The following is a 24,748-nucleotide window of genomic DNA, read 5'->3' as shown; positions in this document are numbered from 1 at the left end:
TTTGCCTCCTGATTTCATGCCCATAACCTTGTTGGGTCAGGCGAAATGCTAATGCATTTTGTATAAGGGACCCCCTGTAGTGTTAATTTGATGTGAAATCAGTGATCCAAATTGATTTAATGCTTTAAAATAAGCTTTTCTGAATAAGAAGCTGGAGCATGAATTAGAAACTAATAAGAAACTGGCCGAATAAGAAGCTAACTTCAGCCTCGTTGAATAAACAACAACTGGATCGCTATTGCCATGTCGGAGAATACTGCTAATTGCTGCCTTGGATCTACCAGTGTCAATTTGTAATACCTAGCCAGAGCCATCATAGCAAACATTTTATTCCTTGTTGTCACGCTACAGGAGTTACCAATGAGCGACGCGTATAATAAACCACACCCATCCACTTCCTAAATACAAGATAGCCTAGCTGCTTCCATCTGTTCCCGGGTTGGGTGCACAGCGCGTAGTGAGCGGACGTGACGTGCCGGGTTGTGTACAAGATGTGGATTGGCTAAATAGTGTGTGAACAGGTCTGTGAGCTCATGCGCAGACGCTAGTGGCGCCGATGGTATGGTGTGCAGGTTTCGAGACGAAAAAGTGAGTGTGGGGCTGTGCCAATTGTTGCGGGGAATGGTAGCCAAGCTGACACGTGTGGAGCTCAGATCCGACAGTTTCCATTGGTACCCCGCACTTATTGCATTTTCTGTTTATTGTAACGTTATTTTAATGTCACATACCGCTAACTCTCACCGTGTATCACTAGTACATCGGTATAATCTCCCGCTCTCAATTTCTTTAGAATATCAGTAATAAGGACGAATTCGCCCCTACCCCCTTAAAAACAAGGGCACCGTTCTTCCTATATTTTTGTGTTTACTAATAGGTTGTATTCCCCACATATACTCTTTTGGCGTTTACCAAATCCTCATGCATGAATTTGGCTGAATGCTATAAATAAAAAAGCTGCCAAAATATAATAACTATAGAGAAAGCTTTTTGTGTGACCATGGTGTAACCAAGACAAATAATTTAGTTGCCCTACTGTTTTGGGTCAGTGTAAATGCCTCTTACTGACATTGCCTGCAACCGCCCCCTCCCAGTCTCATGCTGTTTATAACTAGTGTCTGTAGCCGTCCTCTCTTGGTTCACCTTGTACAACTTTAGCCGATCATCTCAGTCTCTACCTCCACTTTCCTGTTCTCTCTGGGGTCCATCATGTCTCTGTCCTTGGGCACCCTGCTGTTTTTGCTTTACACCTCCTCTCTGGGTGAGCTAATCTGCTCCTTTGGACCACAGTACCACCTTTGTGCGGGTAATATCTAGTATTGGCCTGACCTCCCTTGATCTCTCTCCATCCCTCCTCTAGCAGATTTCCAGTTGTGTCTGCATTCTCCTCCTGGTTGTCACAATGCTAAATATGTCCAAAGCCAAGCTCATTGTGTTAATTCCTTTGCAAGTCACTACTCCGTCCCTCCTCTCCTTCCTTGTTAGCAACACTACAATCTCCTCTGTACCTGAAATCTGCTGGATGATCATGACCCTTGACTGTTTTCTCTTATTCACTCACATCCAATCCCTCTCCCAATTCTGTTGCTTCCATCTCTGGAACATTGACAGAATGTGACCCTTCCTCTCCCTTGATGCCACCATCAACTCTTCTCGTGCTTCAACTATTGTAACCTTCTTCTATCAGAACCTACCTCCTCTTCAATCCACCCTTAATACAGCAGCAAGGCTGATCTCTCATGCTGCTCTGCTTCTGCCTTCCCCCTCTACCAATCCATCCACTGGCTCCCCATCCCATATAGAATCCAAATTAAACTACTCATTCTCCCCTATAGATTTCTTGCCTGCTTCTCTACCCCTTACATCTCCAGCCTCACATGACGCCACTTCTCACTCCTGATTTCAAGACTTTTCTCGTGCTTCTCCCCAACTACTTTCTACCTCTCTGACACTCCCTCAGTCTCCAATGCTTCACACGCTCTATCAAAACTTTTGTTCATCAGGCTGCTGTTGTTGCCCTCTTGTTGCCTCCCACTACCTACCTGTCTCGTCACCTTTGGCTACTCTTGCCATCCTTGGTATTGTCCCTTTGTAGTATTACTTGGTTTATGTTCCCCTTGAATTACTGCTTTTGTTACCTGTGCATTTCAGTTCTACTTATGCTATGTACATTTTTTTGTGACTGTTCTTTGCTTCTGAACTATGTCTTCCTTGTTTGTATTACTGCAGTGTACAGAGCTGCAGAACTTTGTAGTGCACAATAAATGCTAATGTAATGCAATAATTTTTTTCTTGCAAATTTGCTATTTTATTTTTTATTTGGGAAAAAAAAGTTTAATGTCACTGTTAAATGTAAATCTTGGTGTTATATTGCACATGTGGTTGTCTGCCAAGAGATTGCCCATTTCATAATACACCATTTCTAATTCTTGATAAAAATTACCCCTAAAAGGCCCACTTACCCCTCTTGATTGCTTTTCTGTAATTTCTGAAACAATAGTAGCTGTCGGAATTCTCAAAATGTGATTTCACTCAAGGCAGACTGGGGTGGGTTGGGTACGATATAACTATCCTGAGAATTCCGACACGCAGAATTCCTGCCAAAAAAAACCCGAAGGAGTGAAAAAACAAAAGCAAATTAAACAGACTTACCTTCAATCCAATGCTGGACACAGCATGGTGACAGCAAGGTATTCCAATGAAAGAACTGCGGCAATGCAATTTGACGTCATCGCAACGTCTGTCAATCTAAATTTAAAGCAGCAATGTGGGGACCCCTAAGGTCAAGTGTTTAAACACTCGGCCCCACATTACTGCTTTAAATTTAGATTGACAGACATCACGATGACGTCAAATTGCATTGCTGCACAGTTCTTTCATCGGAATACCTTGCTGTCACCATGCTGTGTCCAGCATTGGATTGAAGGTAAGTCTGTTTAATTTGCTTTTGTTTTTTCAGTCTTCTGGGTTTTTTTGGCAGGAATTCTGCATGTCGGAATGGTGGTAATCGTAAAAACGATTACCACCGGGTTGGGGCATGTTTCAACCTGCACTAACTGGTTCATTCTTGCTGAGCCTGCAATGTGGCAAGTCTGTCCTCTGTTATCTGTTTTAGAGTGAAGGTGTTCTGTATCAGAGGATACTGTTACACTAGAATGTTTAATTTTTCTCGTGGTTATTTTGTGTTTAATTCTGATGTTGTAAACAAATTTTAGAAATTGTGTTTTCCAGAAATGTCTTAAACTGTGAACAGCCTGAAAAGCTATTATGCATAATGTGGCATAATTCATACTAAATTAAGAAGCTCAAGAAATCACTTTTACAATTTCACAAGCCAACAAATATTATTTTTGATGTATTCATGAAAGATCCCAAACATTCAATTTCCATTACAAAAATGATTCTTAATGGACAAAGAAACAGATAAATTACAACTTGTACTATTAGCAGTATTGCCAGCATTAATGATTTAGCCTAATATAAAAGGCATATTCAAACTAGTTCAAGTTTGAAATACGTCGGCTTAATTACTCATAATTGTTGGAGATGCCTGATGTCTAACTGAAGTTTAAACTGTACTGCCGTTGTACATGATCAACTTCCTTTTCAGAGAAGTAATACATTATTCCAGTACCCTTTGTGATGGGGGGTGGACAGAGAAAATAATACATACAGGAACGTAACAAATGTCTTTATTTTGTAGAGACCAGTGAAATGATTGAGCAAGGCCATAGGGGTGCATGAATTTAACTTCAACAACACATTCCCCCTCATCTTTTGATGGGCAGTTTTTTTTTGATTGGTACCATCATAAACCCATGCTTTCTCTTTCCTACCATTGGGGGACACTGAGACATTGGGGTCTAGGAGTCTTAGCACTTATCAACTTGTTTGATGTTCACTCTCCTCTCCTACTATGCCCCCTCCTCTCCTGTAGCTTCCTCAGTTTAATTTAAGTGCCTAGGAGATTGGTCACTTTCTGTATAGGTACCTGCCTATACTTGTATTGGTTAGTGTTTTTTTTTCATGTTTTTATTTTACTTTCCCTTTCAGGTGCAGTGCTGGGATTGAATTCAAGCCCAGAGGAGTGAATAAGACTTTAGTTCTATTCACTCTGGGGTCCCAGCGCAGGTAAGCAGTAGCTTAGCCTCTGTTACCTCGCACCTCTGCCGGCAGCCTGTCCATCCCCTAGACCAGGGGTGTCCAACCTTTTAGCTTCCCTGGGCCACATTGGAAGACGACGAGTTGGTTTGGGCTGCACATAAGATACACTAACAATAACGATAGCTGATCATCCAAAAAACCATAGAAAACATAGTTAACATATATATATATATATATATATATATATATATATATATATATATATGAGAAAAAAAAGTGATTATATATATATATATATATATATATATATATATATATATATATATATATATATATATATATATATATATATATATTCTCTAGCTAGCTATCTCTTTTTTTTTTTTTTTCTTTCTTCAAATCCCCCTATACTTACCTTTCAATCGCCCTGTTCAAAAAATCTTCTATTTATTATATTATAATCACTTTTTGTATTGTTTCGATGCAATATCAATAAAGTGCATTTAAGCCAGGCATTGTATATCAGGGTGCCCTGACCAGGCCTGCGGTATCTGACATATACATCACTGTGACCCCAAATTGTGACCTGTTTTGCTTATTACACCACTATGTTAGTTAAGGGATAACAACTTATAATGGGCCAAAGAGAATAATATATAATACCCCATTAGTATTACAAGTAGAAGTATGTAGCAGGGAGATAAGGTCCATGATGCTCCAGGATCAGGTGACTTTTATTCACTGGTCAGCGTCCCTTGAAATAATAAAAAAAAAATGCCCCTTAACTTACCTTTTAATCGGCTTGTTCTCCTGTCCTCTTCTCTTCTTTTCTCCAATTCTGTGCTGCTGGTTGTTCTTCTCGCGCGGGTGTGTCCTCTGTGCTGCGCTCCGCAATGGATGTTGGGCGTGATGAGATCACCCCCGACATTCATTGCGAGCACCGTACGGAGGAGGAGACAAGGGAGGGAGCCGGAGTACCAGCTGACGTGACCGCAAGGTAAGTATTTTCTTTTTTTCTTTTTTTTTTTCAGGACTTTTTTTGCCCATTAACAGTGCTGCCCCCTTGCCACAACCAAAACTCCTTCTGGGCCACATTTACAGGCGTGCTGGGTCGCATGCTGATCGGCACTTCATGCAGGCGGCCATATTATTGGAGGCGGAACTTCCGTTCAGGCTCTACTCGGTTTCCTGGCACGGACGGTTCCCATTGAAAACACTGCAATCACATGCGGTGGCCAGAACAAAGAAGCCAGCACTATGGCTGAGAAGGGGACAATAAAGAGCAAAGGACCCTCTGGTTCTGCTGTGTTATACTATACCTGTGCCAAGTGTAATTGTAAATTATCTATTGGGCAGACGACCCAGAATGCTCTTTGTGCAGCTTGTACCGCTGATACCCAGCAGCAACGCAACCCAGCTCAGGTGTCTGCGGCTCTGGAGGAACCAATCTGGTTTAGATCCTTGACAACGGCCATGGCGGAACTCCCTAAGGTGATGATACGGTCCACAGAGGTGCGTGAACACTATTTCCAACTCATTTTCACCCAGTCAGGATGGTGTAGACGTTCCTTCAGGGGATTCTCCACGTGCAACCCTCCCCTTTCATCACCCAGTGGAGCCCTGGAACCTCAATTTAGTGCTCAATGCACTCATCAGGCCTCCGTTTGAACCCTTAGTCAGTGGACTTACGCCATCCCACTTGGAAGACTTTGTTCCTGTTGAAGACCAAGGATATCTTTGTTTCGACGCTGGCCACCCCATTTATGCGCCTCAGAGAGGACAATCGATTGCCCGCTTGATTATCTCCACCATTCGGGTGTCATGTTCGGGCCAAGCAGCCTGTTCCGACCAGATTAAAAGGGCATTCTACTAGGGAGGTAGGCGCCTCTTGGACGGTGCATCGGCGGAGCAGTTGCGAAGCCAGCGATGTGGTTATCCGTCCACACCTTCACTAAGTTATACACTGCAGGGCTTCGCGTCTGCCGATGCAAGCTTTGGCCGCAGGATTCTGCGCGCAGCAGTTCCAGAGAAATCCCTTCCTTGAGGAAGCTTTGGTATATCCCCAATGTCTTGCAGTGTCCCCCAATGGTAGGAAAGAAAAGAAGATTTTTACTCGCCGTAAAATCCATTTCTCTGACTATTGGGGGACACTGCGCACCCTCCCTTGCTCTGTATATAGTTTTATGTGTGTGTATAAAATGTTTTAATTGTTTAAACCCTACGGGTGTCTCCCTTTCCTCGCACACTTGGTTAGTCAAAACTGAAGTAGCTACAGGAGAGGAGGGGCATAGTAGGAGAGGAGAGTGAAGATCAAACAAGTTGATAAGTGCCAAGACTCCTAGACCCACTTGCTATACCCCAATGTCTTGCAGTGTCCCCCAATGGAGTCGGAGAAATGGATTTTACGGTGAGTAAAAATCTTATGTATGAATTTGTACTGATTTGTGACATATTCACTGATGGATTTTTCTGATTTGAGAAATGGAAAATGGAACTGAAGTTTTTATCTGAACTTGCTTTGTTCCTATTAAATTGTTAGATACAGTGATGAAATCCTCTTGCACCGGGTACTGTTTTTGCCTTGGAAAAGCAGTCTTGTAGTTGCTTGTGTGTTTCTGAAAGTGTTTCTTTTGATGTTAGCATGTAATTTATATTTGCAACTCTTGACTTGCAGAAATTGAAGACTTTTTCTGCTGAGTCGATCACATCACCTGTTAGTATCTGTAGGCTATCTCTGGCAACCAGATGCTTATTTGTTCCACCAATGCCATCACAAGGAGATCTAGCATGACTGGTTGTAAAAAAATGCACATGATGCTTTCAAAGTGAAGTCTTGATCATGGCAGTATGAGTTGAAAAAGTTTTTGCAATTCTTATAATGCCCAGCACACCATCACTGAAATAACACACATTTTTCACAGCAGGAATGTTTATCTTGATGTAATGAATAATTAATTTCTGTGTTTGGTACACAAATGCTACATCATGCTCCAATTCATCAGACAAGACACATAAACTTGTGATGGACAGGTTATCAGACTGGGGAACATGAGTGTAGATTACAGCTGGGCACAATGTACAACCATTGTTTGTCCAATGATACCCTTGAACTTCATCCTGAATAACGTAAGAATTGTTTTCACTAAAGTCCAGTAGAACAATAGCTGTGTCAATTTCAAGGTTGGTCTTTATTTCTTTTACAACTGATTGTGCCTTAGCATTAAATGAACGAGACAAGTTTTTTTTTTTTTTCTATTTTATCGATCAAAGTTTCTAAATGTTCATCAAATGTTGCAGTGCTTCTCAACATCTGTCCTGTCAGAAGATACCCACTAACTGTAAGAAACTTCATCTTAACGGTCAGTCTTCAAATTTCTCAAGTAGAATTCTTTTTCATTTTTCACTTGGACACTGATAACAGTGTTGTAGCATGTGATCTGTTATATTTTGAACAGACTAAATATGTAATTAGGTCCTGGTAGGTCTCTTCTGTATGACAGGCATAAAGCAGAGGATTTACATTTTGATGGATTGTGCAAACACATACATGGGGGAATTCAATTGGCCACGTTACTGTTAAAAGTAACGCGGCCTGCGCATTATTACCCTTATTACGGTAATAGTGCCCGTAATTCTAATGCTGGCTTTTTGCTCCCTGAGCTGTGAGCAAAAAGCCAGGTTAATATTACCATAATAACGGTAATATATTTAGCGTGGCAGACCCTGCCAACAAGCACCATTTTGGATACAGAATTTCGAGAAGCCTATTTTAATGCTAGGCTATTTTAATTTGAATGCAACATAATTAATTTAAATTAGAACGTAACAACCATTTTTGCATATTTACATTTTTTTTTTCACCTGTCTCTGGAATATTCATCATTTTGGAAAGGTTTTCTAAAACGTCTCATGGTTTTGTTTTGTGTGTTTTTTTTTTTTTGTTTTTTTTCCTTGTCTCCAGTAAAGCAGACATTCCCTTTTCATTAAGGAGCACTCTTGCTTGACAGACTGCATACTCGCTAACATATATTTCCATAACTTTTTTTTTTTTTACTCCATGAAGTAGGAGCTAGAGTCAAAAACTTGTATGTATTCTCTTCATGTCATCAGTGTCATAAGTTTTTAGGTTTAATTTTACAAGTTTATCCATATCGCTTGCTTTTTGTTGCAAATGTTTTGGCAGTCCTTCTCGAGAGAATATTCTTTGTCTATGATTCTACTAACCTTATTTCTCAGAGTGGAGCGTACAGATTTAATTTTTCTTTTAGTATATGAAGATTTGCTATGGGATTCAATTGCATGGAATTTCAAAGGTGACTCCCCTAATTCTGTCAGTATTTGCTCCAAGTTTCATCTTTTGAAATTGATGTTTCTAAATAGGACATACTCTGGTCATTGTTTAAATCCACCTCTTCAATGTCATGAGCCAGGTTTACAAATTTTGGGTGTTTCTGTACCTTTTCTTGACATGCTTCACATATTTTCTGACCAGGGATTGATTTTACAAGATCTTGGATTTTATTTCGTTTTTCAGAGAAGTCACTGTCTATAATCCTAAGTGCTTTTGTTTTATTTTTTTTCTTCATGTGAAGCTTAAATGGATCCATACAAGCTGTCTGATATATACTGTATTTCTTGCTATAATATGCTTTGTGATGCTCACCAACATTTAATAACATAGAATGTGTTGCACCACTGCAGGACAAAAGGTCATTTTCTGGAACACTTAATGTTTTGGATTAAACCCAGTTTGACCACTTTTGTGTAGCTGGTGTTCTGGCACTCCATTTCAGTTTCTTTTCCGACACTACAGTTTTTCAACAGGCTGTTTTAGTTTCGGACGTTTTTGGAAAACACAGAAATTTCTTTTACAACAGTAGAATAAAACACAAAATAATTCTAGTGTAACGGTATCTTCTACAGAACACTTTCACTCTAAAACAGATAGCAGCAGATGAACCTGTTAAGGCAGGTTGGAGCATGATTCAACTTGCACTGAGTGAAATCACCTTTTGAGAATGCCGACAGCTACTATTGTTTCAGAAATTACAGATTGTGATTGGCAAAGGATACAAATTTCAAAGTGATATGTGGATTAGGCGCTGAGATGTGAATTGTTTTTTGAGACATGGCACACTAAAAATGGAGAATCAGGAGTGGCATTTCTGAGCAATTTTACATAACTGTGACCCCCTATATTTGAAACTGAGGCCTAGAGAAGATACATTTTACATGGGTTAGTAGATGTATGGTAGTATTGTGTACTAAGTTTCATAAAAATCTGAGTTGGTGGTTGTCATCGCCTGGGTCAACTAACATGGATTGACCCTGGGTGCAGTGTAATACTTTGCAATAATATTGAAAAATGTTGGAGGTTATTGCGCTCATACCTCCTAATACTGGTGGTCAGTGGTCTCACACACACTACTAACTAATGCTCATGTACTGTCTGTTCTAATAGGAGAAATTGGCTTATTCCATTATAATAATTTGACTATTTGTCTCCAAGCACTGGGTGGCAAAAAAAACCAGCGGGGTGGAGAGACACTTACCATGAAACCTTGAGAAATAAAGCTGCACAAAGTGGGCTCCAGGGAGGGGTTGCGCTAATTGGCTGTAGGTGGTGAAGCAGCTTTACGAGATGTTATAAAAAGTAACCCTTACATATGCACTGTCTTCCCTGGTGTTGAGCTTCCAAAATAGTAGAGACACTGGACATGGTAACATGTTTAGGGTATGTTTTCTGATCTTGTGTAATGGCTAACATGAAGGCATTTATTTGTCAGACCTACAACAGAAGCGATAGCTGTACCAGATCTGTATTGGTGCTTCTATGTTAGTTTATCAGTTATTTTTTTTGGTGCTTTTCCCCAGATTGAGAACCTGTTGGGATGATTTGAGAAAAACACATCGAAATAGGGAACGTTTGGAAATCTGATTGAACTGCAAAGAAAATGGATCAAAACAGTTTGCCGCCTTTCCAGGGGCTGGCATCACCCCAAGTGAGTAAATTATCACTTTTCTTTGAACAATTGAGAGGTAATGCTTTCCTGAAAGTATAGCACTTGTGTTAATTGTGGATCTAATTAAGGATGTAAAGCCGATGGCCAGGTAAGAATTTGGGGCCTCACTTAGAGTAAAACAAGAAGCAAAATGTTGCAGCGCTTTCACTAAATTCCCTTGCAGTGCTTTTACAGCTCTCAACGATGATAGGAATTGAAGTATGGAGTACAAAGCATGTCTGTTAAAGGTGCTTTAAAATTAAACACATTGGGTATTTTGTTTTTCCTTTTTGTATTTTTTTTAATGGGACAGTTTAGATATGTATGATCTAGAACTTTACCTATATTCTCTGTATTTTACTGCTTGCAGAGCTCACTATTCAGTAGTGTGCCGTTCTTTGTCTCATAATCTCTTTTCTTCCAACTCCCTCTTGTAAATCTTATATGGGTGTGTTCCTAGTGGCATTGTGATCATTGCCAACACCCAAAGGGTCCAAAAATGGTACAAGGAAAAGGTGGTAGATGCCACTCCCTAAGTTTGCTGATAGCCTGCATAGAAGGATAGAACGGAACAATGTCTACCATTTGCATTCCCAGGTTCTTTCAGTTAAGGAAATACTTTTTTAGAGTGCCTTAAATTGCCCAGAATGCTCATATTAGACATAATTGTAAGATGTATTTTACTACAGGTTACATGTAAATATAGGGTGTTTTTGTCTTCCTTTTGCCTGCTTTGCTGCCACACCCCCAGTAATGGCAGTCATAATTTGCCACTAGAATATGCCTACAAAAGCTGTTATATTGTGAAAGGATTATCGCACATACGTAAAACACATGGTAGAAGTTTGCGAGAGAGCTATTTTGGTCCCATAATCTGCTTGTTTGCAGAGTTTAGGTTAGTTAGTTTAGAGTTTGTAACAACACCTTTCGAGTAAAAATGGTGCATATAGGTGGAAAATGTAAATTTGTAAGTGCAAAAGAAAAAAACTACCTCCTTTTTTAAATGTGAAAATTACCAGAGTTGTGTAAAAATATTTTACCAAAAAATAACATCTTTGCTTTAAAGTTAAATCTGTGCAGCTATTTATGGTATCATACCTCCCAGTGTCCCGATTTCAGTGGACCGTCCCGCCCGACTTACAATTTGTCCCACTATCGGAGCGCCACGCACTGTTTCCATAGCAGCCAGTTTCCCTGGTGGTCTAGCAGGACAGGACGTCTGTCCAAAAATCAATACTGTACAAGCGCGAACTGCGCAAACAGGAAGTTCCTGGGTGGTAATTGGGCTTGATGGTGGGGGGGACGGACGACGACAACTTGGGGGTCATGTCTTATTTGTTCCTCTTTTGGAACTACAAATGTTGGGATGTATGTGGTATTCATTTACAATCAGTGCTTTCATAAACTGTTTGTACACATACTTTATGTAACCTGGAGAGGCACCATTTAAGTGGAAAGTCTCTAGCATCTAATAAATGATATAAATTAGTTTGTTAATGTCACATTTACTGATGTAAAAAATGTATAAAAACACTTATTATATTCATGTGACTTTGCAATAAACACTCAAATATCGCACTACCTGTGTGCTAACGTAATGTGTTGCACGCCTAATGGTAAAATCTTTTTAAAAAAAAATAAATAAAAAAAATAATTAAAATCCATTTCTGTTGAGTAGAGAAGGTGCTGCCCATTAGGAAGCGTCATATTTGTTACAAAGTAATCTGCAACAGGTTATGAAATGTGCCGTAGGATGCTGTATTACCATGTCAACAAACTTGGTTGGAATCTAAATTTGTAGCAAATAGTTATGCCATATGTAACTAGAAGTCATTGAAATTGGGACCTTTTGAATGACAAGCAATATTGTAATGGTTTAAGTTCCAAGAAGAGGCATCCAACTGCTCCCAGTGGCTGCAAAGGAGCAACAATTGCTCTGGGCAAATGGAGGATGGCAGCAGGTAAGTGATACCCCTTCCCAGTTCACTGTGTGGGGGAGGAAGGTAAAAGACAGTGAGCCCTCTGGTTGTCTTTCCTAATAGAGGCAGCCATGCACTGGATTGGTGGAGGGGGCTATCCTGCAAAAGGGCAGCCTGAAAGAAAATCTGCTTTGTTTTTTGTTTTTTTTTTATTAAACCCCCCCCCCCCCCCAACCGCATTTTTTTTCAGTTTTTCAATTGCTGTAATTCATTACAGGGGATTCCTCAGGTTTTTGGGTCCATATCAAAGTTTCTCTGATGGAATTGAGGAAACAAGAAATCCCATCACAACAGCTACAGTGCTGGAGGTCCAGACATCCTATAAGACAGTGTCCTCACAGGAAAGGTGTATAAAAATCCATTTGTTAACATCCTCTATAATGAACTGCACACTCTGCATCAGTAAGGAAGGTGCTTTGGTGGTGGTTTCCTCCTCCATAGGAGATTTCCTATGGTGAGATGGCATATGTGAGATCTCCAGTTGGAATTTAAAAGATGGCATCACAGAAAGACTTCTCTAAATCATTCCATTACCATGTCAGGACACCAGACAGTATCTCAGGAGGTGGCTAAAGACAGTGTCCCTTTTGGAGTCTGAGTCCAATTCTTGGAACAGATACCAGTACCACAGCCTGGGAAGCTCTGCTTCAGGGACTAGTCAATTGGTCAAGAAAATTCTTAAAAAATGTAAAAATATTCAAGAAAAATCCTACTCTCGTATCGATCTGTTTCTGAGCTGAGCACAAATGTTTCAGCACATTACTTTGGCGAACATCATACCAAATACGTGGTCTGACCACTCCATCCTATCGCTGATGATCAACCTCCTTCAAAACCCTCGGGGACGGACCTCGTGGAAACTGAATGAGACGGTCCTTAAACTACCCCAGTTCAAGGAGAACGTTTCGTCATCATACAGTACTTCACGTTAAATTCTGATTTGGAGGTCCATATGCCCACAACTTGGGAGGCCCATAAGGCAGTTATATGGGGGGGAGATTATTCAGTTTGCTTCCAGGCGGAAAAAAGAACGCTCTCTGACACTCCATAAATTGTCTGACCAACTCGGAGATCTCGAAACTCTACACTAGCAGACTCATTGCCACACACTATTCCAAAGTATACAAATAATCAGGGGAGAGATCCAAACGATACAATGGGAGCGAACTGACCGCCAACTTAGATGGTTAAAGCAGACATTTTATTAACCGGGAGACAAGGCGGACAGAATACTGGCCAACAGGCTTAAGGCAAAACGCACCTTGCAGGCCATTCCCTCAATTAGGGATAAAAAAGGAGCCTTGTCTTTTTACCCAAGAGTTATCAACAACACATTCCGATCCTATTACGAGGCAATTGTACAACCTCCACCCTGCACATTCTACTCCGGACCCAGATGATGGACACCTATCTGGATAAATGCTCCATACCCACGCTTTCCCAACCATAGATAACCGCCCTCAACTGTGAAATCACGGAAGAGGAAGTAACATTGGCCCTCATATCCCAGAAGAGCTCTAAGGCCCCAGGCACTGTTGGATTTATGATGTCCTATTAGAAGATCTTTTCCAAAGAACTAATGCCCCAACTAACTTCGATGTATAACCACCTAATGCAGGGAGGGACATTCCATAACGAAACCACACGTTCTACTATAGTTGTAATTCCAAAACCAAACAAGGACCTGACGCGTTGCACCAATTATCACCCAATGTCACTTCTCAATGCGGATATAAAACTATTTGCCATGGTATTAGCTACTTGTCTAAACTGCCACCTAACATTTTTCCTGACCAGGTAGGCTTTGTTCCCACCAGACTAGCCCTGGAGAACACAAGTAGAACTATAGCCATTATCGCACACGCCAATAAAAATAAAGTTTCCTCGTTCATCCTAGCTCTAGACGCAGAGAAGGCCTTTGTCCTTCATGGTCCTTTATGTTCCACACACTTAGGCTCCTTGGAAGCAAAAGTCTCTTTCTCACCGCTATTCAAGTCCTCTATCATCTCCCCTCTTCATCTGTACATACCAATAGGTTACTGTCTTCCGCCTTCCCCTTAAGAAATGGTACAAGACAGGGATACCCTCTATCGCCTCTAATCTACGCCCTTTGTATAGAACCCCTAGCAGCTGCAATTCACCAGAATCCAGATATTCTGGGGATTCAAATAGGACCTTGCCATTTTAAACTGTCCTTATTTTCAGATGATGTCTTAATGCTCTCCAACCCCATAATCTCACTTCCCTACTTGCTTAAGGAGCTAGCGGAATATGGCTATCTCAAATTATAAAATCAATAGCTCTACATCTGAGGCCCTTGCCCTCCAGGGATCGGATGTAATAAACCTCTATGCTCAAGATTAAATTCTCATTTCAATGGCGCCCCAAATCTCTACGTTACCTAGGGATACTTATTACCACACACTTTTCTAAACTAACTATATCCCACTTTTAGGCACAATCAAAAGGGACTTAATCAAATGGAATCCCCTATACATCTTGTGGTTTGGTAGAATAAATGTGATAACAATGAATGTCCTCCCCCCAAAGTTTTATACCTTCGGCGCTCCTGCTTAGCCAAACCGCCTGTATCTGGGGGGTATGGGCTACCGATTTTTGAACATTACTATCAGGCAGTCAACCTCGGTCGCATTATCTCCTGCCATACAACCCCAGGAAAAAAAAGAAAAAGATGGGTAGACTTAGAGAATGCACTAACACCTGACCACATTCTACAATACCTTCCTTGGCTCCCACGTACCCAGAGACCAGCCTCGGTATACTCTTGCCCCACTATACAATTCATGCTAAACATATGGGACAAACTTATCAGGAAGAAGACTGACATCGCTACATTCCCTTCACCTCTTACTCCACTTTGGCACCATCCGGCATTCCCTTCAGGGAATTCAATCTCGTATATCACACCCTGGCAGAAAGCAGGTATAACCCAATTCCAACACATCTCAGTGGAATATGTTCAACGCACATTTTCAGATCTTGTTAAAAGAGCGGGCCTCCAGTCTTCCTTGCATTTCTCCTACATTCAAATTAGAGGGTTTATCCAGGCCCAATGCAAATCCTCCAAATTGTGGAAACCTACCTCCTTCGAGAAATTTTGCATGCACCGAGTGGTTTCCCAGGATTGGTGTCCCTCATACCATGATATCTTATCACCGACCACTGAGACTTTGGAACCGTTTTGAGACAACATGGGAGTGTGACACTGAGGACTTTGGACAAGGAGGCTTGGTCTAAGCTGAGCCTCAGGATATCTAAGATATCAGTCAATACCTCAATCGGGGAAAACGCATTCAAAGTTTACACACGTTGGTATCTGGTTCCCACATGATTACACAGACTTTATCCGGACATGTCTGATCTCTGCTGGAGGGGGAGTGGGGACCTTTTACCATATTTGGTGGCAATGCCCTCGCATCTCAAATTTGTGGCGACAGGTGATGGTGCTGCTTACTCAGATCTTGGACAGTGACATAATCCTCGAACCCCCCCCCCGGTCATGCTGCTTTGCTCTCTGGTGAAAACCATTGATAAACAGGGACAAACTTGTACAACACGTCTGTGTAGCTACCTGCTTACAAATTGCTGCAGATTGGAAATCCTCATCCCCTCCATGTCTCCAGTCGGTGATCTCTCGGGTGTGGTATATAGTGTTGATGGAGTACATCGCAAGCCTTTTTAAAGGATAAGGTTTTAAACTTTCATAAGACCTTGGATTCATGTTACACATTTTATCACACTCAATTACCTGGTACTAGTTGAGCCACTCCCTCACTTCTAGAAATTTAAGTATTTTTCTCTTTTTTTTTTTCTTCTTTCTCCCCAAATATTGTCTTTTACCCCCTGGGGCGGTAGTGGTGCAGATCACCCAGTCCTAGATGGACATATATCTGGTCTTACCTTCACACCCCCTTTCCCTTCCCTGGTCCCTTTCCCTTTCCTACATTTTTTTTCAGAAAAATACAACATTTGTACTCTTCCCAGTTGGATTTCAGGATTAGATTGAGATCCAGGCATTACCTGTCAGAACAGGTTTACTATATTTCACTATTGCAATAAGTTATTTTGGAAAATGCTCCCTACTCTACGAATATATTTAGTAGCACTTGTATAAACTCTATTTCCTAGCTATATAAATTTATATGCAATTAATGTAATTTTTATTTATAAGTCCAACATCTAATGCCAATTGTTTTTCACTTTATGTTCCTGTTGTCGAAAATAGATTTAGAAAAAAAAAAAGAGAGAAAATTCTTCACACAAATGTCTAGAAATAAGAGCAGTATCTTCCTCTAGGAGGGTAGTATCTGACTGAGCAGCGGTAGCCCTTAGAAATTGTCAGGGAGGTTCCTTAAGTCAGGCCTGTATGGTGGTGGTAGCAAAGATTTTGTCCTGGGCAAAGAGGTAACTCAGTGCTGCGTGTAGCAGCGAAACTGAGTGTGTTGGGCAGATTGCCTCAGCAGAAAAGATACACCCAGTATAGTGGTCCCTGAAAGTGTTTCAGCTATTGACAGGAAGGTTTGGCCTTCCTCAAGTGGAAATGATGGCTGCAAAAAGAAATGCTAATTTTTCTAGGTTTCTTACTCTCTCCATGGATCCAGAATCTTGAGGGAATAGATGCTCTGAAGGTTCCATTGATATTTTATGAGGTTTGTCTTCTCTGTTTGCACTTGCACGCATACTATGGTATGGAAACTGAAATGAAGCTTTTCAGGAGAAATGGAGTATCAGTACAGGTAATCAGTTTCTTGGCTTCAAAGATTTTGATTGTGATTCTTTCAAGCAGTGAAGTGTTGGTCCCTCCACCAGACCCTTTGTGGTCGCATGGGATCTTAATTTGGAGCTAAATGCACTGATGTCTGAACACTAAGCCTCTGCAAGCAGTTTGATGCTGAAGGTTTCTGATGGCAATTCCATCTGCCCGCAGAGTTGGGGAACTGCAGGCACTGTGGTACATGGAGCCTTTTCTTAATGTCTATAGCAGGGATCAGCAACCTTTTTCTATCCATGCGCCAGCAAAAAAAATCTTCTGAAGCCCAGGTGTGTGTGTATATTTTCGAAGAGTACTGTTACAGTGTTTATGCCATACACCACTTCATTTACTGTTTTGATGGACTATCAAATTCCATTCACTTACATTATCCACACTGCCACTTATAAATTTTAACTTCGACCACTGTGTACATGTATTCATGTAACATTTAGTTATTTCTTATTTTATAAAGCTAATATAATAATGGGACCAACAAATAAACGTTCATGTTATGTCAAACAATAGTGCCCCCAGTTCATATTCTGCCACACAGTTCTGCCTCATACTTACCTTAGATGCCGGTCTTCCGTTCCACAGGAGCTGCTTCACTCAGCTGCTGTCAAACTTCTGTGCCACGCTGAGCTCTGCTGCTGTCAAACTAAAACATCCAAAGATGGCTGCAGAGCTATGAGCGCCAGACAGAAGTGGTCCACGTGCCGGGGGTTGCCGACCCCTGTTCTATAGGGATAAGGTCATTCTTGAAGCCAAGCCATAACTTCTACTCAAGGTAGTCTGTTTCTTATTGATCAGGAAGTTCTACTACCCTCTTTCTGTCCTTATCCAAAAGACAAGAATGAAAGAGAGCTGCATTCACTGGAGTATTAATTCCCATGACTAAGCCATCATAGGCGAAACGTACATCTGGCCAGAGTCACGTCGCGTGATGTGACGTCAGACCCATAAGTGATAGGGACTGTTTGCGGCATTTAGCCGCTAGTGTTTTGCTATCTACCCCTATTAGATTTTTAATACAGCTATGTCTGATTACTACCTCATGATGAGTGAAAGTAGGAGTCTATTTTAGTGTGCTTGTTTGACTGCAATTTGGCAGAAAATCTATAAGATGCTGTTCCTCCAATGTCTAGAGGGCGATTAGTAATGGCACACTGCTAATATAGTTGTTTACCCCAAATCGCTACTAAACTACATAGCTAATTAACACACAGTATTTAGATCTGAGTAACTGAGTGGAGAGTCAAAGAGGTTAATGGGGAATAATAAGTAATGATTGACCCTTCTCTATACCAACTCGTGAATATAATAATCTGTGAAATTAAATAGTGAAAGAACATTGTTGCAAACAAACTGCAATGTAACATACATAACTGTGGACCTGGATATAAATATCAATACTAGGCATATACCTAACATATAGCGTTGCTTATGACCAATATATGAAAATGTTGTTTATATAGGACCACAGAGAGACATATAAGGAATTGGGTATGTCCATATGGCTTACTTAAAAGGACTACAGACAGACAAATAACGAGCAACAAACAGGCAATATAATTATATAATTAGAAGTGTTGTACACTGTGTTGCCATTTTATGGAAAGATACTTAGCCCCCAATATAAATAAGCAACCTTGGCCATATTGATAAGATGATATATTTTCATGTAGCAACTTTGCTATGAAAACATTCTCATTGGTCTAAGCTATGTGAGCCCCGATATTTGTGTCGTACCACAGGGTCTATTTTTGTATTTTAATCCTTTTTTTTTTTTTTTTTTTTTCTCCCCTTCTCAGTTTGATTTTTATATAATTGGCCTATCCTTTTCTGGTTAAATGATATTTTAACAGTATCTAATAAAATTTTGTTTTAATTATTTATGGCAACCCATCGAGACTGGAGTGCTTCAAGATTCGACTCTTGTCTGTCTTTTCTCTCTGCCTTCACTGGAGTAAAGACAGCTCTAAATAAGCTGTGGCTTAGTTATGGCTGTAATGGAGTTGCTTGTAGAAAATTAATGATCGATAAGCATAATTCTTATAAAGTATCAACTCCCACACTCCTAAAACATACTCGTAGGTTAATTGGCTGCTATAAAATTGCCCTTGGTGTCTCTCGGTCTGTGTGTGTATGTTAGGGGATTTAGATTGTAAGCTCCAATGGGGCAGGGACTGATGTGAGTTCTCTGTACAGCGCTGCGGAATTAGTGGCGCTATATAAATAAATAAGATGGTGAATAAAATCCATAGTTTATGTAACCAGTCTTGCCACCTAAATCAAGCGTAAACCAACAAGGCCTTGGAACAATTGAGTAGCAGTAAATTAATCATTTCTAACTAGTAATTGAGTGTTATGAGACTGAATTGTATCGCCATTTATTAGACTTTTATCAAGTAGTCATGATTTATGAAAATATTGTTAAACTTGCGGATTGAGTATATATTACTGCTGTACTCTTTTGGCTAGTGTGTCTGTATATAAAATTTAATGTTAAATAATTATCTTGTCACTAATGTATTAACTTGAAATTGCTCATGGTTAATACATTGTTTTGATCAGATTCTCATTGCAGTATATTTGTGTGTGGTATTCTGTGTAGGTACACCCCTGGTGGTCATTCTCCACACCCCCACAGGACTAAAGGAGACTTGGGTGGAGGCACTGCTGTTTGAGAACAGTGTGTGAGAAACACACACCAGCTTAATTGTCTCATAACAACCCTTCTGAAGTGAGGAGAATTTTTTTTATTTGTAATTACTAATATGTTAGTGTGACGGGATGGGCTTTCTTCACCACCCGGGCTGTAGGGGGAAAGATTGAATATAGGGATGTTCTTGCTGCACAGTTTCCTTTTCAGTCGGTAACCGACTGTTACTGACCACTCCTGGTGTCTCCTTACCACCAGACACTCGCCGACTGCGAATGCCCACTGTGCAGCAGTTGTAGGAGCATTCGGCTGCCATCACTGGGCTCCTTTTGCGGCACCCAGAACTGCCTCTTTCTGGTATAGCTCCTGCAGTGCCTCTTTGCTGTGGGCTGACTGGTACCTCCTGACCGCTTACTATGGATCAGGACTGCTGGGTAGTGGACAGAGTGTTGACACAGTCGCTGTCTGTGCCCATTCGCTGGCTGTCCTGGTTGAACAGGATTCAACGCCGGACAGCCAGCGAATGGATTAGTGTGTAAGCTCTTATCTCTTGGTCACTGAATACAGCAGGTAATAGTCGCAGGCAGAATATTCAAGCAGCATGGTTATTGCTCAAGAGTCCTAACAAGTTTGTGATACTGGTGATCATCCAGAAGTAAAATGGAAAACAATATATTACATGGTAAGACAGAGCTCCTTTTTTATACACATGTTGTCAAGGGGTAGTTCAGCCTCCTGATCCGACCAGGCAGGGAACCGTCTGATATCGCATCAGATAATTTAACATCAGGATGTGATATTTCTCTAGACGTGGCGTTAATGCAATTTTAACAAATTTTACATCAATTTCCTAAGTGATTTGCTGGTTGCATTATTTATGTAGTTCGTCTATCTTTTATTTAACACAATTTCGCTTTCACCTCAACCTGTGACTTCCTCAGATTTGCTGTCAACATTGTTAGGAGGTATTCTGTCTCTGACAACAGCTAACGACCTCCTGCTGGGTCTTCAGGCTAAAGCAGTTTTTTGTCACTTCTTGAAATGACTTATTTAGCATTTCCTGCTTTCAGCAAAACAGACTTCCTCTAACCTGGCATAATGCATTAGAAATCAATATATTTCCTGTACCAAAATACACGCAATATAAAAAAAAAACTACATTTGCAATGATATAAATTGGCGCACTGCGCTAATAATTATTATCCTTTATTTGTTAGGCGCCACAAGGTTTCCACGGCGCCGTACACAGTACAAAACAGTCGACTATATAGGGTGAAACAGTACAAAACAATAAACAAAAATACCAATACTTCAGAAACTCCAGGCAGGCTGATGCAAGAAACGGAGCAGAAGAACAGGTAGGGAGACATGAGGGAAGAGAGCCCTGCTCAAGTGAGCTTACATCCTGAGGGAGAACAGAACAGGCACAGGGGGAGCCAGAAAGGTAAGGGGGAGAGCGAGTTGAGAGCGAGTGGCGGGGTTATGTGGATGGTTGGTATGCTTTAAGGAAGAGGTGGGTTTTCAGTGCACGTTTGAAGGAGCACAGAGTAGGAGAGAGACGGATGGAACGAGGGAGTTCATTCCAGTGAAGGGGGGCAGCGCGGGAAAAGTCTTGGATTCTGGAATGGGAAGAGGTGATAAGAGTTGAGGAGAGGCGTCAATCGTTGGCCGAGCGCAGGGAGCGGGCAGGAGTGTGAATGGAGAGGAGGCTAGAGATATAAGGGGCAGTAGAGTTGGAGAGAGCCTTGTAAATGGTGGTGAGGAGTTTGAAAAGGATTTTGTAGGGGAAGGGGAGCCAGTGTAAGGAAAGGCAGAGAGGGGAGGCCGAGGAGGAGCGGCGTGAGAGGAAGATGAGTCTCGCGGCCGCATTGAGTATAGAGCGGAGGGGGGAGAGATGGGAGTGGGGGAGGCCGGTGAGGAGGAGGTTGCAGTAATCCAGGCGGGAGATGAGTGCGTGGATGATAGTCTTAGTGGCATCCTGAGAGAGAAAGGGACTGATGCGGGCGATGTTGCGTAGTTGGAAACGACAGGCTTGGGCAAGGGCATGAATATGGGGGGCAAAAGAGAGAGAGGAGTCGAGGGTGACACCCAGGCAGCGGAGTTGGGTGACCGAGGAGATGGTGGTGTTGTTGACGACAATAGAGAGGTCGTGGTGGGATGGGAGTCTGGACGGAGGAAAGACAATGAGTTCCGTCTTGGAGATATTAATTTTGAGAAAACGCTCGGACATCCAGGAGGAGATGGCGGAGAGGCAGTCAGATATACGAGAGAGGAGGGTAGAAGAAAGATCAGGAGAAGAGGTGTAAAGTTGAATGTCGTCAGCATACAGGTGATATTGAAGACCGAAGGAGGAGATGAGAGCACCAAGGGAGGAAGTGTAGAGCGAGAAGAGAAGAGGGCCGAGGGCAGAGCCCTGCGGGACTCCTACAGGGAGAGGGCAGGCGGAGGAGGAAGAGCCGGACGTGGATACAGAGAAGGAGCGGTTAGCAAGGTATGAGGTGAACCATGCGTGGACAGATCCGGAGAGGCCGAAAGAGAGAAGGGTTTGCAGCAGGAGGGGGTGGTCCACGGTGTCAAAGGCTGCAGAGAGGTCAAGGAGGATTAGTAGGGAGAAGTGACCCTTGGATTTGGCCGATAGGAGGTCATTAGTAACCTTGGCCAGTGCAGTTTCGGTGGAGTGAAGAGGACGGTAGTCGGATTGGAGGGGGTCAAGGAGGGAAAAGACCGTGAGGTGCCTGGTTAGGCGCCTGCAGACAATCCGCTCGAGTAATTTGGAGGCAAAGGGGAGCAGTGAGGGCGATAATTGGCGAGAGAGGTGGGGTCAAGATTGGGTTTTTTGAGGATGGGAGAGTTAAGAGCGTGTTTAAATGAGCAGGGGACTACACCAGAGGAGAGTGATAAGTTGAAGAGGTGAGCAAGGTAGGAGCAGACAGTGGCAGAAAGAGAGCAAAGGAGGTGGGAGGGGATGGGATTGAGAGGACAGGTCGAGGGAGGAGAGGAAAGAATGAGGGAGCTAACTTCTTCCCCTGTTGTGGGGCAAAAGGAGCACCAGAGTTGATTGGTGAGAGGAGAGGCGATGAGGTTGGTGAGAGGAGAGGCGATGAGGTTGGTGGGAGAAGGGGAAGAGGAGATGTTCAGTCTGATTGTCACCTTTTTCTCTCCCAAAATTGAGGCCAAGTCCGAAGCGGAGAGGGACGGCGGGACGGGAGGGGGAGAGAGGAGGGAGTTGAAGGTGGCAAAGAGGCAGTGGGGTTTGGAGGTTTGAGAGGAAATGAGGGACTTGAAGAAGGATTGTTTAGCGAGAGAGAGGGCGGAGCAGAAAGAGGAGAGAATAAATTTAAAGTGAAGGAAGTCGGCCAGGGAGCGAGATTTCCTCCAGAGGCGTTCAGCAGTGCGAGAGCACTTTTGGAGGAAGCGGGTGAGTTTGGAGTGCCAGGGTTGGGGAATAAGGCGGCGTCTGCAGATAGCGGAGGCATCAAGGGCAGTGTTGAGGGAGAGGTTGTAGAGAGAGGACTCCTCGTCAGGACAGGCCAGGGAAGGAAGAGGTGATAGTAGAGTTTCAAGAGAGGAGGAGAAAGAGGAAGGGTCAATATCATCAAGGTTGCGCCTAGTGAGGGTGGTTTTAGGCGCGGCGGGAGTGGGAGGATGACAGAGTGAAGGAGAGGAGATGGTGGTCAGAGAGTGGGAAGGGAGAGTTAGAGAAGTCTGAGAGATCACAGAGATGAGAGAAGACAAGGCCGAGGGAGTGATCAAGACAGTGGGTGGGGGGAAGAGGTCCACTGAGTGAGGCCAAGAGAGGAGGAAAGGGCGAGAAGTTTGATGGTGGCGGGGTCAGAACGGTTGTCAATGGGGATGTTAAAGTCGCCAAGTATGATGGAGGGGAGGTCAGAGGCGAGGTAGTGGGGGAGCCAGGCAGCGAAGTTGTCAAGGAAGAGGGACGTGGGGCCAGGGGGACGGTAGATGACGGAGACACGGAGGTGGATAGGGGAGAAGAGACGGATAGAGTGAACTTCGAAGGAGAGGGAAGGTAAAGTAGGAATAACCCGGAAAGTACAGTTAGGGGACAGGAGGAGGCCCACTCCACCTCCTGGGCGCTCATCCGGTCTGGTGGAGTGAGTGAAGGAGAGACCCCCATAGGAGAGAGCAGCAGGAGAGGCAGTGTCAGAAGTAAGCCAGGTTTCCGTGATGGCAAGAAGATTTAGAGAGTTGGAGATGAAGAGGTCATGGACGGAGGATAGTTTGTTACGGATTGACCTCGAATTCCAGAGGGCGCATGAGAAAGGGAGGATGGGAGATGCGGATGAGATTGTCGGGGTTGGAGGAGCGAGGGGGAGGGTGAGAGGTGGGGTGGTGAGAGTTGGGCAGGAGAAGGGGGGTGGGGGAAAGGATAGGTATGGGAAATGAGCGGGGTGGCATAGTACAGAGCAAGATCAAAGGCAGTGGCGAAGACAATATGAAATGCAGTTAAATGCAATTCAGTAAAATTAATATAAAGTGCAGATGCAATGACATGAAATGAAATAAGAGAATGAAAAATGGGATGAAATGAAATAAAAGCGAATAAAAATTAGTGTGAATAAAATATTAAGATAAGATGCAAAGCAATAAGATAAACCATAAGATAAAATAGATTTATTTTATCGTATTGTAGTGTATTCCAAGTCAATAAATAAATCAAAGTAATCGGATAAAACGGGCTGCAGAAAGCCGGTACCAGGTGTGAGGCACGGGAGAGTCCAGAAACCGGAGAGTCCTGGTTGGAGAGTCCGGAGACCGGGGAAGGGGAGTGCAGGGCTAATCACCACAGGTCGTTGTAGTCGTCAGTGTAGTGTAGACCAGAGGTCAGGAACAACCAAGGCAGCGGGAGACGTGGCCAGGCTGCCCGCAGGGTGAAGACAAGGCAGCAGGAGATGTGATGGCGGCAGGTGTCCAGAGGAACTGGCCGGCAGACCAGGTGAGGGAGAGGCAGCAGGAGATAGCAATGTCCAGAGATCGGGGCCGAACACCACAGAGATCAGGAGCAGGCAGCGGGAGACCAGCAGGAGATGAGATGGCGGCAGAACAGGCGGCGGGTGTCCAAAGGAAATGGCCAGACGGGGGAGACACACGGAGAGGCAGCAGGAAGAAAGCAGTCCTGAGATCAGGGCCGATCACCACTGAGGTCAGAGAACAGGAGCAGGCAGCGGGAGACCAGCAGGGACTGGAAGACCAGGCGGCGGATGTCCAGGCA

At 42.8% G+C, this 24,748-nt stretch overlaps 1 protein-coding gene across 2 annotated transcripts in view; it reads left to right on the top strand.

Annotated features, from left to right (window-relative positions):
* The first annotated feature begins 431 nt into the window (after positions 1-431).
* Positions 432-24,748, top strand: part of TBP (TATA-box binding protein) — a 48,543-nt gene continuing 24,226 nt past the window's right edge. Inside the window, exons 1-2 of one of the 2 annotated variants that reach the window (XM_075203414.1) lie at positions 432-588; positions 9,976-10,103. In XM_075203414.1, coding sequence (XP_075059515.1) covers positions 10,056-10,103 — 48 coding nt within the window. In that variant the 5' untranslated portion in view covers positions 432-588; positions 9,976-10,055. Of the gene's footprint in view, positions 589-618; positions 672-9,975; positions 10,104-24,748 lie in introns of those variants that run through there. The other variant, XM_075203415.1, reaches the window with a different exon arrangement.

The sequence above is a fragment of the Mixophyes fleayi genome, chromosome 3, assembly GCF_038048845.1.
Source record: "Mixophyes fleayi isolate aMixFle1 chromosome 3, aMixFle1.hap1, whole genome shotgun sequence".
Taxonomy (NCBI): domain Eukaryota; kingdom Metazoa; phylum Chordata; class Amphibia; order Anura; family Limnodynastidae; genus Mixophyes; species Mixophyes fleayi.
Note: the sequence above shows the minus strand (reverse complement) of the source record. Positions and strands in the feature narration are given on the sequence as shown.